Source organism: Pelodiscus sinensis, chromosome 10 (assembly GCF_052426305.1).
Source record: "Pelodiscus sinensis isolate ZL-2025 chromosome 10, ASM5242630v1, whole genome shotgun sequence".
Lineage (NCBI taxonomy): Eukaryota > Metazoa > Chordata > Testudines > Trionychidae > Pelodiscus > Pelodiscus sinensis.
Window position 1 is genome coordinate 49130438 of NC_143061.1, and position 22350 is coordinate 49152787.

At 45.2% G+C, this 22350-nt stretch overlaps 1 protein-coding gene across 2 annotated transcripts; it reads left to right on the forward strand.

The window, feature by feature from the left end:
- Positions 1 to 1601: 1601 nt before the first annotated feature.
- Positions 1602 to 21813, forward strand: PLEKHB2 (pleckstrin homology domain containing B2). Of its 2 annotated transcripts, none has more exons than XM_075937457.2 (8): positions 1602 to 1747; positions 8624 to 8671; positions 9196 to 9348; positions 9796 to 9898; positions 10496 to 10535; positions 14403 to 14492; positions 15632 to 15740; positions 17425 to 21813. In XM_075937457.2, exons 2-8 carry the CDS (start codon positions 8635 to 8637, stop codon positions 17559 to 17561), a joined length of 669 nt encoding a protein of 222 aa, XP_075793572.1. In that variant the 5' UTR covers positions 1602 to 1747; positions 8624 to 8634; the 3' UTR covers positions 17562 to 21813. The 2 variants fall into 2 exon arrangements, with proteins under 2 accessions (XP_075793572.1, XP_075793573.1); XM_075937458.2 differs by lacking the exon at positions 1602 to 1747 and adding an exon at positions 1907 to 2367.
- The last annotated feature ends 537 nt before the right edge of the window (positions 21814 to 22350 follow it).

The window sequence follows — 22350 nt, forward strand, 5'->3', positions numbered from 1 at the left end:
CCTATGCTACATCGATGACATCTTCATCATCTGGACCCATGGGAAGGAGACTCTGGAAGAATTTCACCATGATTTCAACAGCTTCCACCCCACCATCAACCTCAGCATGGACCAATCTACACTGGAGGTCCATTTCCTGGACACCACGGTACAAATAAGTGACGGTCACATCAATACCACCCTATACCGAAAACCTACCGACCGCTATACTTACCTGCATGCCTCCAGCTTCCATCCCGGACACACCACACGATCCATTGTTTACAGCCAAGCACTGAGGTACAACCGCATATGCTCCAAACCCTCAGACAGAGACCTACACTTACAAGATCTTCAACAAGCATTCTATAAACTGCGATACCCACACGAGGAAGTGAGGAGACAGACTGACAGAGCCAGACGTGTACCCAGAAGCCTCCTGCTACGGGACAAGCCCAAGAAAGAAACCAACAGAACACCACTAGCCATCAACTACAGTCCCTAGCTTAAACCTCTCCAATGCATCATTAGCGATCTACAACCCATCCTGGACAATGATCCCTCGCTTTCACAGGCCTTGGGAGGTAGGCCGGTCCTTGCCCACAGACAACCCGCCAACCTGAAGCATATTCTCACTAGCAACTACACACCGCACCATAATAACTCGAACTCAGGAACCAATCCTTGCAACAAACCTCGGTGCCAACTCTGCCCACATATATACACCAGCAGCACCATCACAGGACCCAACCAGATCAGCCATACTGTCACTGGTTCATTCTCCTGCACATCTACCAACGTAATATATGCCATCATGTGCCAACAATGCCCCACTGCTATATACATCAGCCAAACTGGATAGTCCCTATGTAAAAGAATCAATGGACACAAATCTGATATTAGGAATGGCAACATACAAAAACCTGTAGGGGAACACTTCAATCTTCCTGGACACACAATTGCAGATCTAAAAGTAGCCATCCTGCAGCAAAAAAACTTCAGGACCAGACTTCAAAGAGAAACTGCTGAGCTACAGTTCATCTTTAAGTTTGACACAATCAACTCAGGATTAAACAAAGACTGTGAATGGCTCGCTAACTACAAAAGCAGCTTCTGCTCTCTTGGAATTCACACCTCCAGATCAGCTACTAGACGTGGGCCTCATCCTCCCTGATTGGATCCACCTCTTCATCTCCAGCCTGATTCCGGCCTGCATATTTATACCTGCCTCTGGAAATTTCCACTACATGCATCTGACGAAGTGGGTCTTTGCCCACGAAAGCTTATGCTCCTACACTTCAGTTAGTCTATAAGGTGCCACAGGACTCTGCGCCGCTTTTGCAGATTCAAGCTAACACGGCGACCCCTCTGATACCTACTAACTGGGGAATCCAGTAGCATCCCCACCCCCCTCCGCGTGCCCAGGGGACTGGACTTTATTAAACTGGGCAGAGACTCAGTAAGTCTTTGAGGCAGCTGCCGGAAGTCGGGGAGATCTGAGGGGGGGCGGGAGCCTGCCACCCGAGAACGTGACCCCGCCCCTGCCCCTGTTTCCATCGCCTCGCGGGCCCACCTCCCCCGAAAACTACAGCTCCCAGCAGCCCCGGCGGGGCGCATGCGCAGCGCGACTAGCTGAGCTCACGGCTCACGGGACGGGCTGACGTCAGAGCGGGCCGAGGAGTGTAGCCGCGCCTGGCGGGGAGCAGCCGCGCTAGGAAGGAGCCGGGGCGCCGTGCGCGGGGTCGCGCGTCAGTTCCGCGGGCAGCAGGTGCGTAGGGGCGTCCGGGGCCGCCGGCGGGGCGGGGCGGGGGCTGCCAAGGGCGGGGCGGTGTTTTGTAACCGCCACCCCGCGCGGCTGGGGGGGGCAGAGCCGCGGGGGGTAACGGGGCGGGTCCTTTGCAGGCCCCTTGCGCGGCGGCCGCTCCTCGGCAGGGCTCCGGGCGTCTCACCGGGGCACCTCGCCCGCCTGGCGTCCCACATCGCCGGGAGCCCCGCCTGCCTCCCCGCGGAGGCGCCGCCCGCTGCGCTGGGAAGCCCGGGGGCCGCTCTGGTGAAACGGGCCAGCTTGGGCCGGGGCGAGGTGGCGCAGCGGGGCGGCAGAGGCCGGGGAAAGTTTCCAGCGTGTCCCTGCCAGGGTGCGATTCCCTGCGGGGCGGGCTCTGTCCCTGCCGCCGAGCTCACCCCAATGACTGACTGCACGGTGAGGCGGTGTTCTCGCTCTGTGCTGCTAGAGCGCCTAGGCAGCCCTCGCACCAAAGTCGTACAGACTTGCCAAGCAAGCTTTGTACTGTGGATAGACTGGGACAGTGGCACAAGGCACAATCCTAGTGCAGCCCGCACGATAGAGGTGCACATTGTCCAGCAGTGGAGCGGTAGCAGGTGTTTCTGGTAAGAGCAGAGAAACAGCCACAGAGTACGAGTAAGAGTGCGTAACGGAGGGGGTGGATTGGGCAGAACTAAATGGGATGTTGCTTCTCTGAGTCATTTGCATCTGAGCTCTGACTTGTGAATCTCGAGCATTTTTTAGTTGCATGACTTTGGCCTTTTCAGCTCTCTTCCCAGACCGTGTAAGTGGCTCTGCATGGAGCATGTTTACTTCAGTAGGCTTGAGTCTGCCAACAGGTAGTCAGTTGCAGGATTGGGAAATTTAAAAGGCAAAAATATTCTTGCTTGTTTCAGTGGATGTAGCTGGTGTCTGAATTTTTATTTGAGCGGGAGGGGGAGTGATAGAAAAGGGAAGGCATGGGGAAAAGCCGAACAAGCTAAGTGAGGAGGACATCACTGTTAAGCCTGAAACCCCACTTCCTTAGGCTGGCTTGTGAATTGCTAAACTCAGCATTGGCACCATTCCAAGATGGATCTTTTTCTATGGATCTTTCTGCGCCTGATTTTTTTTTCACACCAGTTTTGCCCTAGCTGCCTTTCTTTACATTGTAGTTTTAAAGGTGAAATTCTCCATACTCAGTCATTCACAGTAACATTTAACACTGTTGAGATATCTGTGTATCTAATTGGTGGTCACAACTGAGTATCTGGGTCCCAATGCTTCAGTTAGATCTCATGGGCAGATCCTTGTATCTGCATGGATTGCCATTGAGATCCAGTTGCAGGATTGGGATCGTTGTCATGTGAATAATATTAATTGTCCCTGTAGTTTTCTTCGTTCTCCCAAAGCAGGTACAAGTAGGGAAGGCAGGTTTTAAAAATTTTACTCAGGAATAGTACAAATCTTAAAGAAGAGACTATTGGATATTCTGGATTATATTTACATTATAAATATAAGTTTATACTTGCTACGTTTGCCAGCCCCACCTTTGCTGCAGCCAGATCATGGTCTCTCCTACCTGTGCTGTAGCAGGAGGGGTCAGATGAGGACTGCACCATGGGGCCTGTCCCAGGATCAGAGCCAGGGACAGGACACTGTGGCCAGATGGGGGCTGGGCCCCAATTGAGGCCTGGTTGGCCAGGTTTAATTTTAAATAAAGTAAAATATTATGTCCAACACAAAAAGGTTTCAACATTGTAAGGGTTTCAACATTAACTTCATTGGAGACAATTTTTTATTGTAGAAGGTTGAGAAAGCTAGAAGGGGGGGAAGCTGTTCTTGATGTTATTTTTAACAAAAATGGAGGAATTGGTTGAAAAATTTAAAGTGGAAGGCAGCTTGGGAGAAAATGACCATGAAATCATAGAGTTCATGATTCTAAGGAATGGTAGAAGGGAGAACAGCGAAATAGATAGGAAAAAAGTATGACAGGACATCAACTGGGAGATCTTACATGACGTAAAAATCAAACAGTTGTATAAAAAGTGGAAACTAGGTCAAATTACAAAGGATGAACAAAAGCAAACACCGCAGGTATGCTGGGCAAGATTAGAAAGGCAAAGGCACAAAAAGAGCTAAATCTAGCTAAAGGCATAAAGGATAACAAGAAGACATTCTGCAAGTATATTAGGAGCAAGAGGAAGACTAAGGACAGGGTAGGGCTATTGCTCAGTGAGGAGGGAGAAACAATAACAGGAAACTTGGAAATGGCAGAGGTGCTTAATGACTTTGTTTCGGTTTTTGTCAAGAAAAACATAGTGATGCCTAACATAGTGAACACAAGTGGAAATGGGGTAGGTTTAGAAGTTAAAATAAAAGAACAAGTTAAAAATTCCTTAGAAAAGTTAGATGTGTACGAGGCATAAGGGCCTGATGAAATACACCTAGAATACTCAAAGAGCTTATAGAGGAGGTATCTGAGCCTTTAGCTATCATCTTTGAAAAATCATAGAAGTGGAGAGAGATTTGGTTGCCCCACCTCAAAATATTAGGGAAAACAAAGAGAAGTACAACAAAAAATATTAGTGTTTTAGAACTGCTTCCAGATGAGGAGAAGCCTAAAAACCCGAGACTGTTAATCAGACAAGAGATGGTCGAGGGGCGATATGATTGAGGTCTGTAAGCTCATTGGATGACCGTTGTATTAATAGGCAGCAGGTTTAAAACAAACAAAAGGAAGTACTTCACACCATGCACTGTCAACCTGTAGAACTTCTTGTCACGGGATGTTGAGCTGGTCAGAAGAATAAATAGGTTCAAAAAAGAAGTAGGTAGGTCCACCAATGTTTACCAGTCAAGAGGATCAGGGACACAACCTTGGGTGTTTCTAAGCTTTTGATTGCCAGAAGGTGGGATTTGATGATGGGGGAAGGATTAGTTGATAGTTGCCCTGTACTGTTAATTTCCTCTGAACCATTGGCACCAGCAGTTGTCAGAAGACAGGATACAGGGTTAGATGGTCTGACCAGTATAGCCATTCTTTAATATTAAAGACCATAAGAATGGCCACACTGAATCAGACCAAAAGTCCATTTAGCTCAGAATCCTGTTTTCTGACAGTGGCCAATGCTAGATGCCCCAGAAGGAATGAACAGAACAGGGAATCATCAAATGATCCCTCCCTGTTGCTCATCCTCAGCTTCTGGCAAAGAAAGCTGCTCAGCCCTGCCCATTCTGGCTACTAGCCAGTGAGGGACCTATCCTCCATGAACGTATCTAGTTTTCACTTGAACCTTGTTGTTCTCTTTGCCACAGCCTGTTGTGACGGCCAAGAGTTCCACAGGTTGACTAAGCATCGCACGAAGAAACACTTGCTTTTGTTCATTTTAAGCCTGCTACCTATTCATTTATTTTGGTTCTTGTGTTACAAGAAGGATTAAATAACTTCATTTACTTTCTCTGCAACAATCCTGGTTTTATAGACCTCTATCGTATCCCCCACAGTAGTTTGTTTTCCAAGATGAAAAAATCCCTGTCTTACTAATCTCTGTTCACATGAAAGCTGTTCCATACTCCTAATTGTTTGTTGCCCTTTTCTGAACCTTTTCCAATTCCAATATAATGCCAGTTTTGAGCTTCACTTGAACTCCCACTTGCCATTAGCAAGGGTGTGCGTCAGCAGGTGACAGAGCCATGTCTTCGTTCCCCAACACATTTCATAACTGTTCCGCTGGCTTTCATAACACTTGCTAGACATCCTCTGTTGTACTTCTCAATTGCAAACTACATCACCACCCTAACTTCCCCAGGCATTCAGAACCTCCAGCCATGTCCTGCTTTCAGGCCTTGCTAAACACCAGTCCCACTGAAGCGCACAAGGACAGAAAGGAGGATACCATCTAAAGTTAACACAGAAGGGATGAGATTTCCTTTATCCTGTGTTGTCCTATATCAAAATTCTCTCCACCTTACTCTGAGAAGCACTGTTGTTGTTGCTGAGCCAGCATCTATTAAAAATGAAAAACTGTTTTTTCTCTTCAGCTTTCAAGTGATATTATCAAATGCATGACACTGCACATAGAAGACACTGTATTAAACTAAGTTCTAGTATACATTATATTCAGCTGCTATAGTTTGGATTTTTTTGCATAATAAAGGAAATTAAACATTAAAAGGAAAGATGGGGAGGAGCGGGTTTTGTTTTATAACACACGGTTGTTTTGACCATTCATTTTAAAAGGGTTGGGATTTGCTTACCTGTCGGTGAATCAAACAATAGCTAGAACAAAAGTGTTTTTCAAATTGCAACAAGGACAATCCTACAGATGTTCTTTTTTAACTTGTAAAATGAAAGCTGTAGGAATTTAAAAGAGATTCAGACCCTTTTGAACCTACTACTCAACATGCACTCTTTATGAAAGTACAAAAGAGTATCCATTAAAGCTCTCACTGATTTGGCACACTAACAAGTTTGACATTCTCAAGCTCTTTGAGAGTCTCAACTGGAAAGAGCTAAACAAAGGAGATGAAATGTCCTGGTTAAGTTACGGTAATCATCCCCTTTTAGAGATGGGGAAATTAAAACAGCTACCTAAAGTCCTGTCACTACAATTTGTAAATATAGATTTTAAAAGTGCAGAAATTATATTAACTGTCCACACATACCCTCCAAATTTAGAAGGGAAAAGTTTTCTTTGACAGTCTAGTTTTAGCTCAATCCTTTATTAATGACAAGTTATCAATTTTACCTCCCCCCCCCCCCAAAAAAAAGATTTAAAATGGAAGTCCTCAGTTAATACTTTACTATCCATTTCTTACAAAAAGAATCTAAAATATTCAGTTTATAAGACTACTTCTTCCTCTATCCCTTTTCTTACCTCTAAGTACACACCCTCAGTTGTCAGGCCTCATGCCTTTACTAATCCCCAGGTTTAACTCTGCCACTCTCAGACCAGGCCCCAGGCTACATTATCCTGTGTGTCAACTAGGGATGTCAACATGTACTCAACTATATGATTAATCAATAAGTCTAGGCTTAAGGGTTAATCTTGTCAACTACATGCATATCCCCCCCACCTTGCTGTCTTAAAAGCCAGTTTTCCCCAGCACTGGTTCCAAGATACTGCTTGCCCTGCCCAGTGCTGATGCCTCTGTCAGAGGCAACAGAAGGAGAGGAAGCGCAGCACTGGCAGCGGAGGCTGTCACGAAGCAGCCTGTCAGTGGGGGATCTGAGTGCCTCGCAAACAGAGGCTGCTCTGCATGCCACTCGGATCCCCCCCCTCCCCCAGACAGCCCTTACCAGTTAACCAAAACCAGTAAGCATCACCCTGTAAGTTTCTCTAATATCCTGGCACTGACAATACCACAGTAATACTGCATATCTTACGTAAAGGCTGACCATGTCCAGTTGGTAACTTAAGCATCTCTTCTTCAGAGACGCTATTTCTGTGTGTCTGTCTGGTTCCCCAAACAATGTCCCCTGCTCTTGAGAGAGTATTCTCTTTTCAGCTATCCAGAACTTCTTAAATCTGTGCTGCGTAGACATCTTTTCCATCTGGGCACTGTCTCAATGCTAAGGATGTTACATTTCGAGTGACTAATCGAATAGTTGATGCAATTTGCATCGACTGTTCAATTAGTTGATAGTGCGTCTTCACCTTTGAAGTGTAACAGCCATAGGACTGGTGCTACACTTCAAAGGTGAAAGCGCCGCAGGGAGCATGGAGCCAGCGGGGAAATCTCCCACTGTCCCCATGCTCCCTACATTGTTTCAAAGAGGCAGCACTGTGTGGAGCCCAGAGTCAGAAGAGGACTCCCCTGCATGACCCCGTGCTTCGTGCGGCGCTGCTGCTTTGAAATGCTGCAGGGTATCCGGCATCAGGCTGCATACAGAGTTTCAAAGCGGCAGCACCACGTGGAGCCCAGGATCAGCTGGGGACTCCCTCACTGACCCCGGGCTCCATGCAGCGCTGCCGCTTTGAAACACCATGGTGAGCCCAGCGTCAGGTTCCTTTTTGCGCCCCTGGGGAGGCATAAGGATCTTGTGCTAAAAGGGGGTTTTGCACAGACACGGATCGGAAGAGATTATTCTGTAAGTTGGGAGAAATCCCAGTCCCCCTGCTGGGGAAGGGGGAATGCTTCTTCCCTGCAAGCCAGATCGCACAGCGAGGCTCAAGGCTTTCCTCCTCCTCTCCTCCCACCTCACCTCCCGCCCACCATGGGAGGCTGGCGCTCTAACCTTGTGGGAGAGCGAGGGTGAGGCGGGAGCACCAGTGCAGGCTCACCACTGTGGGCGGGAAAGACGGGAGGCTGAGCTCGAGCCGTGGCCCACTAGTGGTCCGCAGAGCACAGGCTGAGAAACACTGCCTTAAGCTGAGCTGAGCTTGGAGGCATCCACACAGTGGGAGCAAAGACTCCCATTGACTTCCCTTACTCGTTATGACTGCGAACACGCAAACTTGAATGCCAGAATGTTGATCTCCAGTGCAGCAAGCGTAGATATGCCCTTGGCAAAGAACAGGATTAGGTCAGTAGTAGCGAAGGGATCTCCTAAAATCAGAGGATATTTTTCATTGCATTCACTAACAGTGCATGAGTTAGTGGTGTACTAACTGTTTTTAGTAGATATCTTCCCAGTTGGGGGGCTGCCAAAAAATGATCTGGACTGTTTCCATTTAACTCCTGCAATTCACTCTTTAATGGTTCAGACTGTACCCCAGCCAGGAATTGTTTCATTGGGCAAGCATTTCAGGAAGGAACCACTCTTGTGCTCCCATCAGCTAACTGTGCCAGGGTGTTTACATCGAGCCAGCATGCCTGATTGATTGATTGATGCCATGTATTGAAGGGGACGGTGGTTTTCTTCTTTTCTCCCCATAGAGTAAACGGAGATGGCATTTGTGAAGAGCGGATGGCTGCTTCGGCAAAGTAAGTGATGAGCTTGTTCACTACTTTCTCCCACGCATAGTTTAGCTGCACGTCTAGGGTTTTTTTTTATAGGCCATCAGTTGGAAACAAAAAATTTCCTTTGTCCTGTTTAAACAGCTCTCTGAGGTTGATCTCAAGGATATTGGACCATAAAAACATCCTATTTTGATAGAATCATCATCTGACCTTTCAGATTACAGTAGGCATTGCTATAGCTGAGTGTGCCGGGTCTTGTTGTCTGCTGCTTGCATGGTCTATAACTAAAGCTTTATGAAAAATAAAAACCCAAACAGACCATTGTAAGTGGGGCTTGGAAAATATACCTGATGCCTACTCGCTTTTGATTATTTATTTGGTCACTAGCATGTTAGAATCCTGAAGCATTATGTTGTTTGCTTAAAAAAAAGAAATTAGCAATCACAATGCTAATTGTTAAATAAGGAATGACGTGTAGGGCCTAGCTGTCGTGTGTTTTATTTGCGTTTTAAAGTTGAGAGATCCTGATGCAAAATTAATTCTTCCAGGCACTATTTTACGACGTTGGAAGAAGAATTGGTTTGACCTGTGGTCTGATGGCCATTTGCTGTTCTATGATGATCAGCATCGCCATGACATAGAGGATAAAATCCACATGCGAGTGCACTGTATCAACATCAAAGTGGGGAATGAATGCCGAGGTAGAACATGTACTTTTTTACTTTACAGGGATGGAATTGAGAAGGAAATTTTAAACTAACAAAGGGAGATGTTTCTCACATATGGCATTGCCATGTGGTAGATTATCTTGGTGGTTGCCACAATTCACATATAAAACTGCTTGAGTGATGGGGAGTCTGTGGCATGTGACAGAGTCTGCTGGCATGCATTCTGGGTAAAGTGCTGAACTGTGGCAGAAGTCACAGCCTTGACTGGTGAAGTTGCCCTGGGGAAGCTGCAGCTCTTGTTCCGTGTTCTGGCTTGCCATTGTATTCAGTGTGCAGCCAGCACAGAGGGGTCAAGGCTGGTGCTCATTTATACAGGGCCCCATCCAGCTGTCTCCTTGCCTTTAAGTGGGAGTGTAGCACTCTGGCTAGTGTTTTCCTAAGTATTAAATGGAAATCGTTTGCTTTGTTTTTCTGAACTAGATTTCCAGCCTCCAGAGGGGAGGTCGAGAGACTGTGTGCTGCAGATTGTTTGTCGGGATGGAAAGACGATCAATCTCTGTGCAGAAAGTGCAGATGACTGCTTGTGAGTTTCCAAAGAATGTTGTACTTGGCTCTTTGTGGCCCAAGAATGAGCCCCAAATATTCTGAAATTCCTCAAGGGTGCTACACACCAGTGAATGCCAAGAGGAAGAATGTTCCTTTGATATGGGCCCTTGTTTCTCTGCTTTTTAGGCTACACGTTTGCAGAGGTGCAATTGCTCAAGCGATTGCGGGGACATGTCTCCGTTACCCCACTCATCATTATTGCCATAGTGATGCCCCTTTATCAAGGTTGCTGCTGGTCTCCTGTATCTTCATGCCTGGCTCTTCGTTTGTTGCCCTTCTCTGTATTCAAACAAGGAGCCCCAGAACAGCACCCATTACTCCTGTCGTGGGCTTAGGGACTGAACAGAGGCGTAAATACCTCTTTGGTCCTTCCCACAAATCCCTTGGTGCATATGTCTTAGCGTAACATGAGGCTACCCACATCCACGATAACTTTGATATACATTTTTCAACATATCATTTTGTCTACTGAAACGTAGTTCCTACTGTACCTTTTAATTGCTAACTGCATTTTATTCAAAATCTTAGAATTGTGGAGTATCTCTTTATCCAGTACATAATCTGTTTCTTGCAGGGCATGGAAAATTGCACTCCAGGATGCTAGAACAAATGCAGTAAGTGCACTGTGAATGTTGCCATGGTGATGGGGAAAGGAGGGAGTATGTGTGAGTGGCAGTCCGAGGCCTGGCAATTTTTCTTCTCACTGCCTTCAAGCACCCATTTGGATGATTGTGCTTTGTCCCTTGTTACCTAAGCCAGAAGGGGTGTGAGCACCATGGAGCTGGTGCCCACAGCTCTGGTAGCAGGCAGGCTTGTGGCTGTGCACACCGGCTAAAGGAGAGGTGTGCTCTTTGGAGCCCCGCAGCTACTGTGCTGTAAGGCACGTTGAAGGGGGAGCGTCAGACAGCTGGTGGATATACTGTGGCGGGGAAAAGGCTGATCTGTAGGTGAACAATGAGGATTGGGACTGTGGGCGCTCATGAATTCTTTTGTATCTGGTTAAGATACAGCTTGACCTTCCCACTGCTCATAGCTTGATCAGGCCCATCTCAATGCTGGTAGTCAGCAAAGAAACCAGATAGTGGTGGAGTGGGTGTCTTTGTAGAGAAGCTTCTAGCTGAAATGAGTGGCAGCTACACTTATGTAGATAATTAACGCAGTTGCCAGACTCATTTGTAGAAGATACAAAATGTGCTTTTGTGTGCTGTATGCCTAGTATAGTTGTGTGAAATCATGCAATATCTAAATACCTTCAGAAACTTGGGCTTCAGGTAGAATGGTTCATAATCATATTCAAACTGGATAACTATATGTTGAAATGTATGGTTTGTATTTGCAATTAACATTGTTTGTGTCTTTTGAGCCAAATATTCTATCTTGTATTAGGGATGTTAGATATAGTGTAACTAAGTAGTCATGTAACCGCATGAAATCTTATCGGTTACACGATTATTTGATAGTTTGTGGGGGCAGGGGCGGCAGCGGCAGCCAGTGTGCTCCTGGCCCTACTCCCAGGGAGCCCCCTGCCACCCTGTGCTGCTGCCTCTGCTACAGCTCCTGTGGACAGAGGCTGCTACCAGGGAGGGGAGGTGCTAGGGGAGGCTGCTTTGAAGCTGGGTGCTGCAGACAGAGGCTGGTCCTTAGCAGCCCCTGTCTTTGGGGGTCCAAGCTCCCCATGGACAGAGTCTGCTCCGTGGGATGCAGAGCACTCTCTGTTTGTGGGGAGCTCAGACCCCCCGTGGACAGGGACTGCTGCTGTGGATAAGCCTCTGTTCATGGCAAGCCTAGGCCACCATAGACAGATGCTGCTTCATGGCAGCCTCCTCCACCACTCCCCCAAGCTGTTGCCTCTGCTGGGAGGCAGGGATAGGTGGCACCATGGAGCTTGTGCTAGGGGGAACTGGCTCCCTCCAGCACCGGCTCCTGCCTCCTCTGTAAGAGGCAGCGAGGTGGGGGGAGATGGTCCCATGGAGCCAGCATGCGCAGAGAGCCAACAGCTGGCTCCCCGTGTGTATTAGTTCCAGCCTGCCACCTTCACCCTCCGTGCTGCTGCCTCTCCATTGAGTACACAATTAGCCAGATAACTGCCATTTAACTTCCTTAAAAGGAATGGATTTCTGTGAAGACTCCAAGAAACTCCTGTTTTACCCTGGAGTCATTTTCCTTGCACATAGAATTTTCTAAACGTTCAGTAACCTCCGTGTTGAAGTTAACTGATTTGTGAATGGGTTGCAGGTGATCTAGAGTGTACAACTAGTAGCTGTCACCCTAACTAATGTCTCAGGCTGTATCTACGCTTACGGTAGTGTGTGCAGACACTGCATGCCCCTCCTCCCCCAACAAGGGATAAATGGCAGCGTAGATGCTCAGGCACTGCTTAAGAAAGTAAAGGCGTGCCAGAACCTGAGGGTATGTTTTCTGCACCACTCTTCACATGCCCAAGCAGTGCTCCCATGTCTCCACTGGTATTTTTAGCAAGATCATGCTCCGCTGCTGGAGCCTTTCTGCACCACAGTGAAAGACTTGGGTGGGGCCGAGCCTGCTGCCTGAGCCTTTTGCTGCTCAGCATAGCAGTACACTGCTTTGTGGACACAGGCTGTTTTCACTACAACTTGAAGCTACATAACTACCACAAGCTGCTACCAGTGTAGATGAGGCCGCAGAGAATGACCTTCAGATGTTCTCTGCTGTTAAACCTCTACGAAAATTTCAAATACGTAAGAGCCCAGGAGTGGTCACAGTCCATCTGCCAGCACCCCCCTAAGTGGTCGTACTTTGAAAAGTGCTGAGCATCCAGTTGCACCCACTGACTTTGCTGGGGTTAACTGGGTCCTGCTCCATAGGCTTGGATCCTGTAAACCCTCACACAGCTGAGGGATTCTGTGAGTTCAGTGAAAATCCTTACAGGTGTAAAGCTACTAGTGTACCTTTGCAGGAGCAGTGCTTTGGGGCACTTAACAATGAGCTCCTCATCTTTTTTGGGGGGGGGGGGAAATCTTGGCTCCTTCGTTTGAGGCAGCGTGTGAAATCCTCTCCCTTCATGGAAGGAAAACATGGGACAAATCAAAAGTAACTTCCAATCCCCTAGAATCTCTAATAAAACCACAAATCTGAGTAGAGACCCAAAGCTAAAATGTCAGAGAAATTCTGCAATCCATCTCCAATAGCATGAGAGAGGGAGAGAATATTTTTAGGAGCTACTGGGATCCGTACAGCTATAAAGTTAGCCTTTTCCGTATGCAAAGCCTCTGGCTGAATAGGAGCAGCATTGTGTATCATCACAACCAGGGCAAAAATCTTAAGGCCATTCTGAAATATATAAACAAACTACTGGAAGTCAGCAGTAGTTACTGTGTGAATTACTTTCAGCAGAGGGTGCGTCTAAAAACCTTCTGTGGCAAGGTTTTAAATTACGTGTGTTTCTACCAACAGTTGAAGGAAGGGGGCTTTTAAATATAGATTTGCTAATTTCAGGTCTGTCTTTTATTTGTAGGCAAAGAGCGTGGGTTGCTGAGAAGCTTGTCATTGGTACAAAATGTTTGGGTGCAGCTGTGAACTTTACCATTGATCCTTGTAGGCTAACACCTGCATTCGGTTGCACTGATGTAATTCTACAGAGTTCAGGGGGATTACTCGAGGGTGACTGAAAGCAGGGTATATAAACTTGCATGTGAAGAGTCTTCTTCGCCCCGTGACCCCTTCCCAAATTAATCAGTTGAACCTGGACTTCAAAACAATGACCTATCGGTTTAAAACATTTTATTTCTCTTACCTTTAATGAGCCAGAGAAAACGGTTGACTCAAGGAGCTGATCTGCATTGCTGTCTCCTATTTTGCCATCTGACAGGAACTTGCTCCCCTATTGAGTGTCCTGCTGTGGCATTATGTGACACAACTCTTTCTTCCTGCTGTGGATCATCTCATGAAGTTATAGCCTCTAGAAAACTTGTGTGTCTGTATTGTGTGCTGCTGTAATGAAGCTCCTCATTTAAAGCAGTGGCTCTCAGAGAGGTACCTATGGTCCGAGTGGGATGCAGAGTAAGGATGTTAAGGAGTAATCAACTGTCCAATAAGCAAATGTTTATCGGTTAGTCGAAAGGCTAGTCGACTAGTCATTCTTTATCCCCCCCTACCCTCCCCACCTCTATCAGAAAGAGGCAGCGGGGGGGGGGGGGGCGCATTTAAAAGCGGTAGCTCTTGCTACACCTGAAAGGCAGAGGCGCTCTATCAGCTAATCAGTTAGTCGATATTTAACTGATTAGTTGATAGAGCGCCTCTGCCTTTGAGGTGTAGCAAGAGCTGCCACTCTCTCTCTGTCCAACCAGTTCTGAAGCAGTAGCCACTATAGTGACCTAGCCAATTTCAGTGGGACAAATAGTCACATGTGGCTAGTTGGCTAGCTTGCTGGACACCACGATTCTAGTCAATTCTCTCTGTTTGTAAAGAAGTGAGTAACTACTGTCATCTTTGTTCATGTTTAGGGTTATGTTGGTTCTGAAGTGATGTATGATGAAACCGCAATTTCCTCAGCTCCTCCCCCATACACAGCGTACGCTACCCCATCACCGGAGGTAGGAGTGTAAACAAATATAATACAAATGTGAAAAGACTGTATTGAACCCTGACATTCTGTTCCTTGGAAGTGCTGTTGCTTTGGTTCTTTTTCTTAAACATGGTTTATTTTTCAGTAGAGAGAGAGCTCAAGGTTTTTAAAAATGACTAGTGATTTTTAGGGGCCCAGCTTAAGGTACCTTTAAAGGGCTTGACTTCTGATCGGTGGCGAGCTCAGCACTTCTTAAAATCAGGCCCTTTTAAGGTGTCTCAGATTGGGTAGAGAAAAAGGGAGGTGCCCATAAATTACAAGTTACTTGTGTAAAACGTGGCTATACAGCCTTAATATTGGGCATACATCCTTAATATAAGGAGAGGCAATAACATTTTGAAAGGCTTTGACACGAATTCTGCACTTCCAGGATAAAAATTCTGTTTGATAATTCTTCCTGGTTTTACTGTTTGAAGCTGAAATTTATAAAATCGGTAAGGACTTTGTGTGCGGAATTTCATAGCGATGCAAATAACTAGAGTTTGCTTGGATTAGGATGTGGCAACAATAAAACCAAAATATTTACTGACCTCAGTAGGTTCTGACTTTGACATATTACCCAAATAGTGGTGGTAATATCTATGCTGCTGCTGAGGCTTTGGAACAGAACAATCACATTTCTTGCTTATAAATAGTTGTAATACCAATTGTGCACAGCAGCAGAGATGAGCAATATGCTTTGTTCCTGTACATCAGAGAAAAGACGGCTTCAGAAATGGTGTGAACAGAGGGTTTTTATAATGGGGGATCTGAAATGTTAAAATTATACTGGTCCCATCCTGTCAACTGCCAATTGGCCACGGTTTTCTTGTATATCACAAGGCCGGATTATATAGGAACCATGGGCAAGCCATACTTGTATGTATTATTATAGCTCTGCATTGGCTAAGCTTGGTGCTACAGGAACTGAAGATGTTAACTGGCAAAATACTGTGGTTAACTATATGCGAATGTAGAAAGTGAATGCTGTGAAATAGACACAGTGGATTTTGATTATTCCTAAACTGCACCAGCATTGGGTAGAGACTTAATCAAAGCACTTTTAAATTGGTGTAAAGATGCTTTAGTAAAGGAACATCATCTAATAGATCCATTTAATTCCCCTAGGTTTATGGCTATGAGCAGTACAATGGTGCATATCCCCCTCCTGGTCCTCAAGTCATCTATGCCTCTAATGGACAAGCCTATGCTGTTCCTTATCAGTATCCCTACCAAGGTAACAAATGCCAGCCTCTTCCTCCTGCTTGGTTCCCACACTTTCTAATCAAGTTGCTGTGAAGTGATATGTTGTTTCCTATGGAGGAAAAATAAGTCCGATTACTTGAAATCCGTGCCAGTATTTCCATTGCTCTTGATGCTGAATATAGCCATAGGTAGTTTTTTAGAAGGAAACTGTTGTTTGCCCTAGCCAACAGACAGTCCTTCTCAAAAAGGAAAGGTGGTAATTATCACTACACAAAGATAAGAAGTGAAGAATTTTGGGTTCAGTTGAGCTGTTCTGGAGGTTTAGCACAATAATGTGCTGACTTAACATGGAATTTGGCCAAGAGATTTGCCTTAACACCTCTTCCCCCAGAAATTCTGTGGGAATATAATCTTCTCCTTTGACTTCAATGGGCTTTGGATTCAGCTCTTAATGACCACCAGTAGTTAAGACCCCAGTTTTAAGTCACTTCACCACCATCTCTTGCCTACTGCCCTTTGGAACCATTCTTAGTCCTTTGGTTTAGCACAGACTCTGAAGGAAAAGGTTCCACTTAATGAATTGCTGTGAGCACTTTATGCTGAATTTAGGTTTCCCCTGGAGTGGGGGTGGGGAAAGGGGCCTCCGCGAGATTGATTTGGCCCGCGGCTGCCCTGCTGCTCCCCTGCCCCCAGGCCAATCGAGACCTGGGGATGGGGGAACGTGCAAAGTCTCCTCCCCCGCCAAGGGCGTGCCATGGCTAGAGAGAAATGCCAGCTGTTTGAAAACAGTCAGTAGTTCTCTCTAGCTGCTCCGTGCTGCTGGCAGGGTGTGGGCAGGGAGTGAGAGACTTCACACGCTCCTCTGCCCCCCGGCTCTGGCACATGAGGTCTCCTCCTGCTGTGGTGCCTAGAGGGAACCACTAGCTGTTTTAAAACAGCTGGCAGTTCTCTCTAGGCACTGGGTGGGGGGGATAAAGACTTCATGTGCTCCCCCGTCCCCAGGCCAGTCAGGGTCTGTGGGCAGAGGACCATGAGAAATCTCCTGGCCCTGCCCCTTCTGGGGCGGCCTGGGGCCACTTCAGAAATTTGTGAAGTGGCCCCTTTTTTAAATATTGTTGCCCACCCCAACCCTAGAGAGCTCTTCTCAGTCCCTCCTGTAAGGCACCCTGGAAGAGTTGCAAGGGCTGCGGGACTGACTTGAGGTAGCTGGAGACCTAATCCAGTGACATGTGGTTGGCCTTAGATAGTAGAGCACTTTTACTCTTCTATATGGCTCTTCATCTCAAGAGCTCAGAATAAACACATGCATGAATTAAGCCCCCAATACTCTTCTAAGATTGGAAATTTTTTATTTTCATCTTGAATATTGAGAAAATGAGGCACAGAGATTAAGTCATCCAAGGAATATTTGGCAGAATCAGGAATAGAATCTGTCTCTGGTTGCCAAAGCCTATGGGCAAGCCACACGTTTATGCTTTTATCTTTCTGTGATGTTGGGGTGTTGTCTGTTCTCTGTCCTAGCAGGATCAAGAATTGGTATCAGAACCCCCCACTCCATGGGGAGTTAGTTTTCACCACACCAGCTACAAAGAAAGTGTTAAAGTTCAAGTGTAAGGGGAGGGAAAGAGTGGGTGACTGGGTAGGCTTTTCAAGCCTGCATCAAAATCAAATCATGAACAAATTCTTTTCCTAACCAAATTATCGCTGCTTTCTAGGACCCTATGGCCAGCCCCCTGCAAATCATGTCATCATTCGAGAGCGTTACCGTGACAATGATGGAGACCTTGCACTGGGCATGCTTGCTGGCGCAGCGACCGGAATGGCCCTGGGATCGTTGTTCTGGGTCTTCTAGCTTGCCTGGGATCTTTGTCTTTGTAGCTCCAAAAACCTTTATTTATTCTTCCTGTGCAATAATATATTTTGCAAAGTACTGTTTATTGTAAAGATTTTTAATAAGACAAATGCAGGAGCACCTTTTTTAGTGTTGACACCTTAATTAACCCCCTTGTAACCATCCCAAGATGAGGGTTTAAAGGTACCATTTAATTGAAATATGGTTAAAAATGCACTTGCTAATTTCATGTGAGATTTTTTTATGAAGCTGGGCTGTCTGAAGAATTTATATACCTATTGATCAGTGATTGCATTGATACTAATGCTAATATTACAAGCAAAGGATTAAGTGTTGTCATTTGTCACGCACCTTAAGACCATACTGTTAACCATTTGCTCTGGAATTTTTGTTATTGCTAATCCTTGAGTCTAGTTAGTCCAGCTGTTAACTCCAGCATGTTACAGTGTATTGAAGTCATGTATTTAGGAATTTTACGCTATTGGTGTCACAAAACACTCCTGAAGACAGATATGAAGGATTCTATTAATGGTCCCACAGGGTAATGCTTACTTTTTGGTGGATGGCACTGAATTCTCATAAATTAATGTGTAAATGGGGAGAGTTGTTGCAGTACATCAGCAGTGGCGTTAGCACATCCACACCCATTTTATAGGACAAAATCCTCAGCAAGGAAAAACTCCATTATATCTGTGCTATAAAACGTGAATTATTTCAGTACTTGTATTTGCAACAGATGTTTCTCTCACTTTACAAGCCTTTTGTTTAACATGGCCCACATGACTTTAAGCAGTTAGGTCTCAGACTTAGCAGGCTAATGAGTTTGGATGGGAAGATTTGGGGATCTGATCAGAGAGCAGTTATTTCCCTTTGTCCAGTCACAAATGCCTTGGTGGGGAAGGGGCTGTTGTGTGTAAGGTCTGCATCTATGCTCAACTCTGTTTTGTATTATGTCCAGAGAAGATCACTGATCAGTCATCCTTGCAGGACTGGGCCTGGGAGTACCACTATGTGTTAAAAGGGTAAGCTGAAGTTTGTTTGGGGAGGGAACCATGAATGGGGAAGGGAGGAGCAGACAGAAAGCAGATAGAAAAGGAAAACAGGAAAGAAACTCGAGTGGACCTTGTATGCAGGCTGTGCCAGGCACCAGATCCACGTTCCCCACCTGTTACTTTAGCATCCCATCCGTTCCCCATAGCAAGATCTTGCCTGTGATAGCATGAGTGCTGTGGTGTCTGGCTTTTACGCACCACCTCTGATATCTCCTAAAGTGGCCATTAAAAAAAAATTCCCCTTCCTCTGTCTCACTCTGCATTACAGAAGTGCCCAAGGAGCTGTTCCATCTTTCAGCTGATTCTCTTCTGCTGAGTTGTTTCTCATGCCCAACCCTACTGTACAGTCCTGCTTTATAATACAAACTGAGCTGTGCTAGGCATAGAGGAACCAACAGACAGAACTTACGTACTTTCTTCATGGGAAAAGGGAGGGTGTGCCTAAGCTTTGATCTTTATAGATATCATATTTTTATACTTCGATTTTTGAGCTTCCCATAACAATGCTGTCTTAATGTTTTGAGGCTTTTGCCTCCTTTATGCTTTCAGTTGAAAGTTGATTAAAATCTTCAAGGCGTATGTCAGGGAAGATGACAATAGATGGGATCTGGCAGCTATGTGACTTTGTGATGGAAGGAATAAACCTGGTGTAACCTAAAACTGTATTGTCTGGGTTGTGCTATACAACCAGTACAGGACTCTTCAATACTCGGAAAAGTTTGGTTAACAGCCAGCAAGAGCAAAATTTTTCTCACTGTCGGGCCAACTGTCATCAATTGATTTAGTCTTAATAAACCCTTTTGAAAATCCTTTGAAAAGAAATATTCTAATAGTAATGAGAGATTGTTGAACCAAAGTGTACTGTGAGCGCTTCACTGAACATTGAGGGGGGGGCTTTGTAACAGACTGTAGTTTCCTAATTCTGCCCTTCTGTGCATATAATGGCTTCAAGTGAACTCAGTGGGCACTGCACATATTCATCCAAGAATTCGGGTTGTGCAGAAACAACAGGCATTTCAAAAGAGGAATAATCCTGTTCAAAAGAACACATTTCCCAGAAGGGAAACTGGCCCATGCACCAATCCAAAATGTTTGAAAAGTATCACTTAATCCTCTCCTAGAGTCCAGTCTTGCAGTGTGCTCAACCATTCCTTGATGCTCATCTGAGGGACAAGGCCCTAAATGAAAGCCTATTCATATTCCAATCATTGGGGTACCTTGGAACTGGTTGTATAGTTCAGAACCCTGTTTGGAGCTCTGACATCTGACTAGCTACATAGAACACCCATCGCTCACTTAGTTCGGCACTATTTTGTGTGAGGCACGTAGAAAATAAAGACAGCTACATATAACTCCACTTTTGTGTGTGTGTGTGAGTTAGACTGTAATGGGAGTGAAAGCAAAGCACAAAATAGATCAGCCTAGTAACTCTCTTGCAGGGACTGTTGATCACAGCATGGGAGTGTTTTGTCTTGTGCTGAAAACACAAAGTTATACTTTAGTCCTTGATTGTAGGAAGAAAGCCCATAAGGAAAAGGAACTCTGTTGCTGGTAGAACTTTCATGTGTACGACTAGCTACACTTTAAAATGATCATCTTGCTTTTTGGTTTGAAAGTTCTAAAAAACCAGTGTCTAAAAACCAAGCAAGCAAGAAAACCAGACATTGCACAGTAATGCGCTAAAAGGAAAATCTTCAAGAAAAGCTGAAGGTTGTAGTTGGCTTCTATTATGGTAGACTGCTTTCAAACAAAATCTTGGCAGCTGATTGTCTACTAATTTAATAGCACTTTTTATAGCTGTTAAGCACACTGTGATGTGTACTGGAGTATATAATCAGGACATTAGTTCCTTTGGTGCTGGAAGTCAGGACTTCACAGCCTCTCTGCTGCTGATGGAAGCTAGCATTGAGCAGTTAAGCAGAGGTCACGCTTCTGATGAACAGCTTTGGTGGGCAGCCACCTCAGCTTACTCATAGTTAATGTTGAGATGAACCATTTATAACAGCCCATAAATCCACTTCCCTAAAACACTGGTTTGCATCTAATTCCTCAAGATTAAAGTAGCAGCTTTATTGTGTTGTCGGGGTGGCTACATAGCAATGACCTTTTTCTTTTGCCTTTCTTCTGCTTCACCCACTCAGATGTGCTGAGCATCTGCAGTTTCTGTGGAGCTGCAGGAACTCAGCACCTGGGAAACTCTGCTCATTAATGAGGAACTTCGCTTGCTCTTACAGAAAAGTGTGGTGGGCAGCGACAGCAATGATGTTATAATCTGGGTTGGATGCATTTTTAAAGACTTGGTCCTAAACACATATTTCCTTCGATGGCATCTGCTGGGGCTCCGCTTCAAACTGCCCTATTCAGATTACTGAAGCTTGTGCCCAGCTGAACCGTGACTGTTGATTTTTTTCAGAGTAAGGTATTACACTAGGGTGGTTGAGTCGGGACCAAAGTGACTACCAGATACTCAACTTTAAAACAGAGACCAAAAGCCTACATTGTCAAATGTGACTTGTGACGTCTTGGTTTTGGTTTCTGGGATGGTGCCCACCCCAAGGAATGCATGAGGCCTGGTTTTGAGGGAAAATGGATATTTGCCACTTTAAGATATAGCAAGCGGAGCTCCCAAAATCACTATTGAAAATTTAGATTTTTTTATTATATTAAAAGTTTAAAAGCCATCAGTGACAGTGAGCTTGTAGAACTGTGTCTGCCTGAGAGCTGGGAGTTAGAATTCTTTATGGGAAGAGCAGTAACATTGTCTGGTTGGTTTTACGCTTTGAGAAGACATTTGTTTCCTTTGTTTATTGTTGAATGTGGTCTAACCAGTGCCTGGCAAGAGCTGGCTTCCAAAATGATAGCACAGAATACTCAGCTTTTTGTTGGGTCTTCACTTCTAGCACTGCCTACCAAAGTTCAGCTAGAAAGCAAAAGGGAAAATTGACCAACATGTGTCTGGGTTTCCCCCTTCTCTCAGGACATAGAGCTTATGATATGGAGTGTACAGAAGCTGACATGCACAACAGTATGTAGATAGATATAGCATAAACATAAATTGCTGTCATTCTCAGGTGCTGTAGTGTTGTGTTCTTTGCTATGAATCCTAACTACTGTCCTTTCCCTGATGTTCTGCTCTCTCACTATGCAGTTCTAAAGTTACAGTGAAAATTCTTACCAATAAAATGCTTACTAAACTGGAAGCTCGTGTCTTGATGTTTTTCTATTTTCTCTTAAATCTGTTGTTCCAGGAGCTTGTATAATGGGTATATACTTACATTCATGGCTCCAGCTTGAACAAAACCATGTTTCATTTTACTGGGAGTCCGTGGTGTGAATACTGGCATTCTCTGCTCATAAAAACTTTCCAGAGCAATTATTAAAGTGACACTTCTGATTTTTGCTGAAGAATAAAGCAGATCTGTGGTCTGGGAGGTTAGCATTTGACTTGCCTTTGATTTGTACACTTCAGGCTACAAGCATCTGCTCAATCTAGTCAGATACATGGCAAATCTAGAGCGACCCTATGAAATCTGAGAAGTCACTGCATTTAAACAAGGATACCTGAGGCTGGAATTGGGTACATAATAATCACATTTCCTTATTCCCTATATATTTTTTACCTCTTCATCAACTCAATATTCTTAGTATTTGATCTATATGTAGAGTTCTGCGCAAATACAACATTTTTTTTTATCTTCATCCACATCTGCAAAAATGAGCCACAGGTACCGTCATCC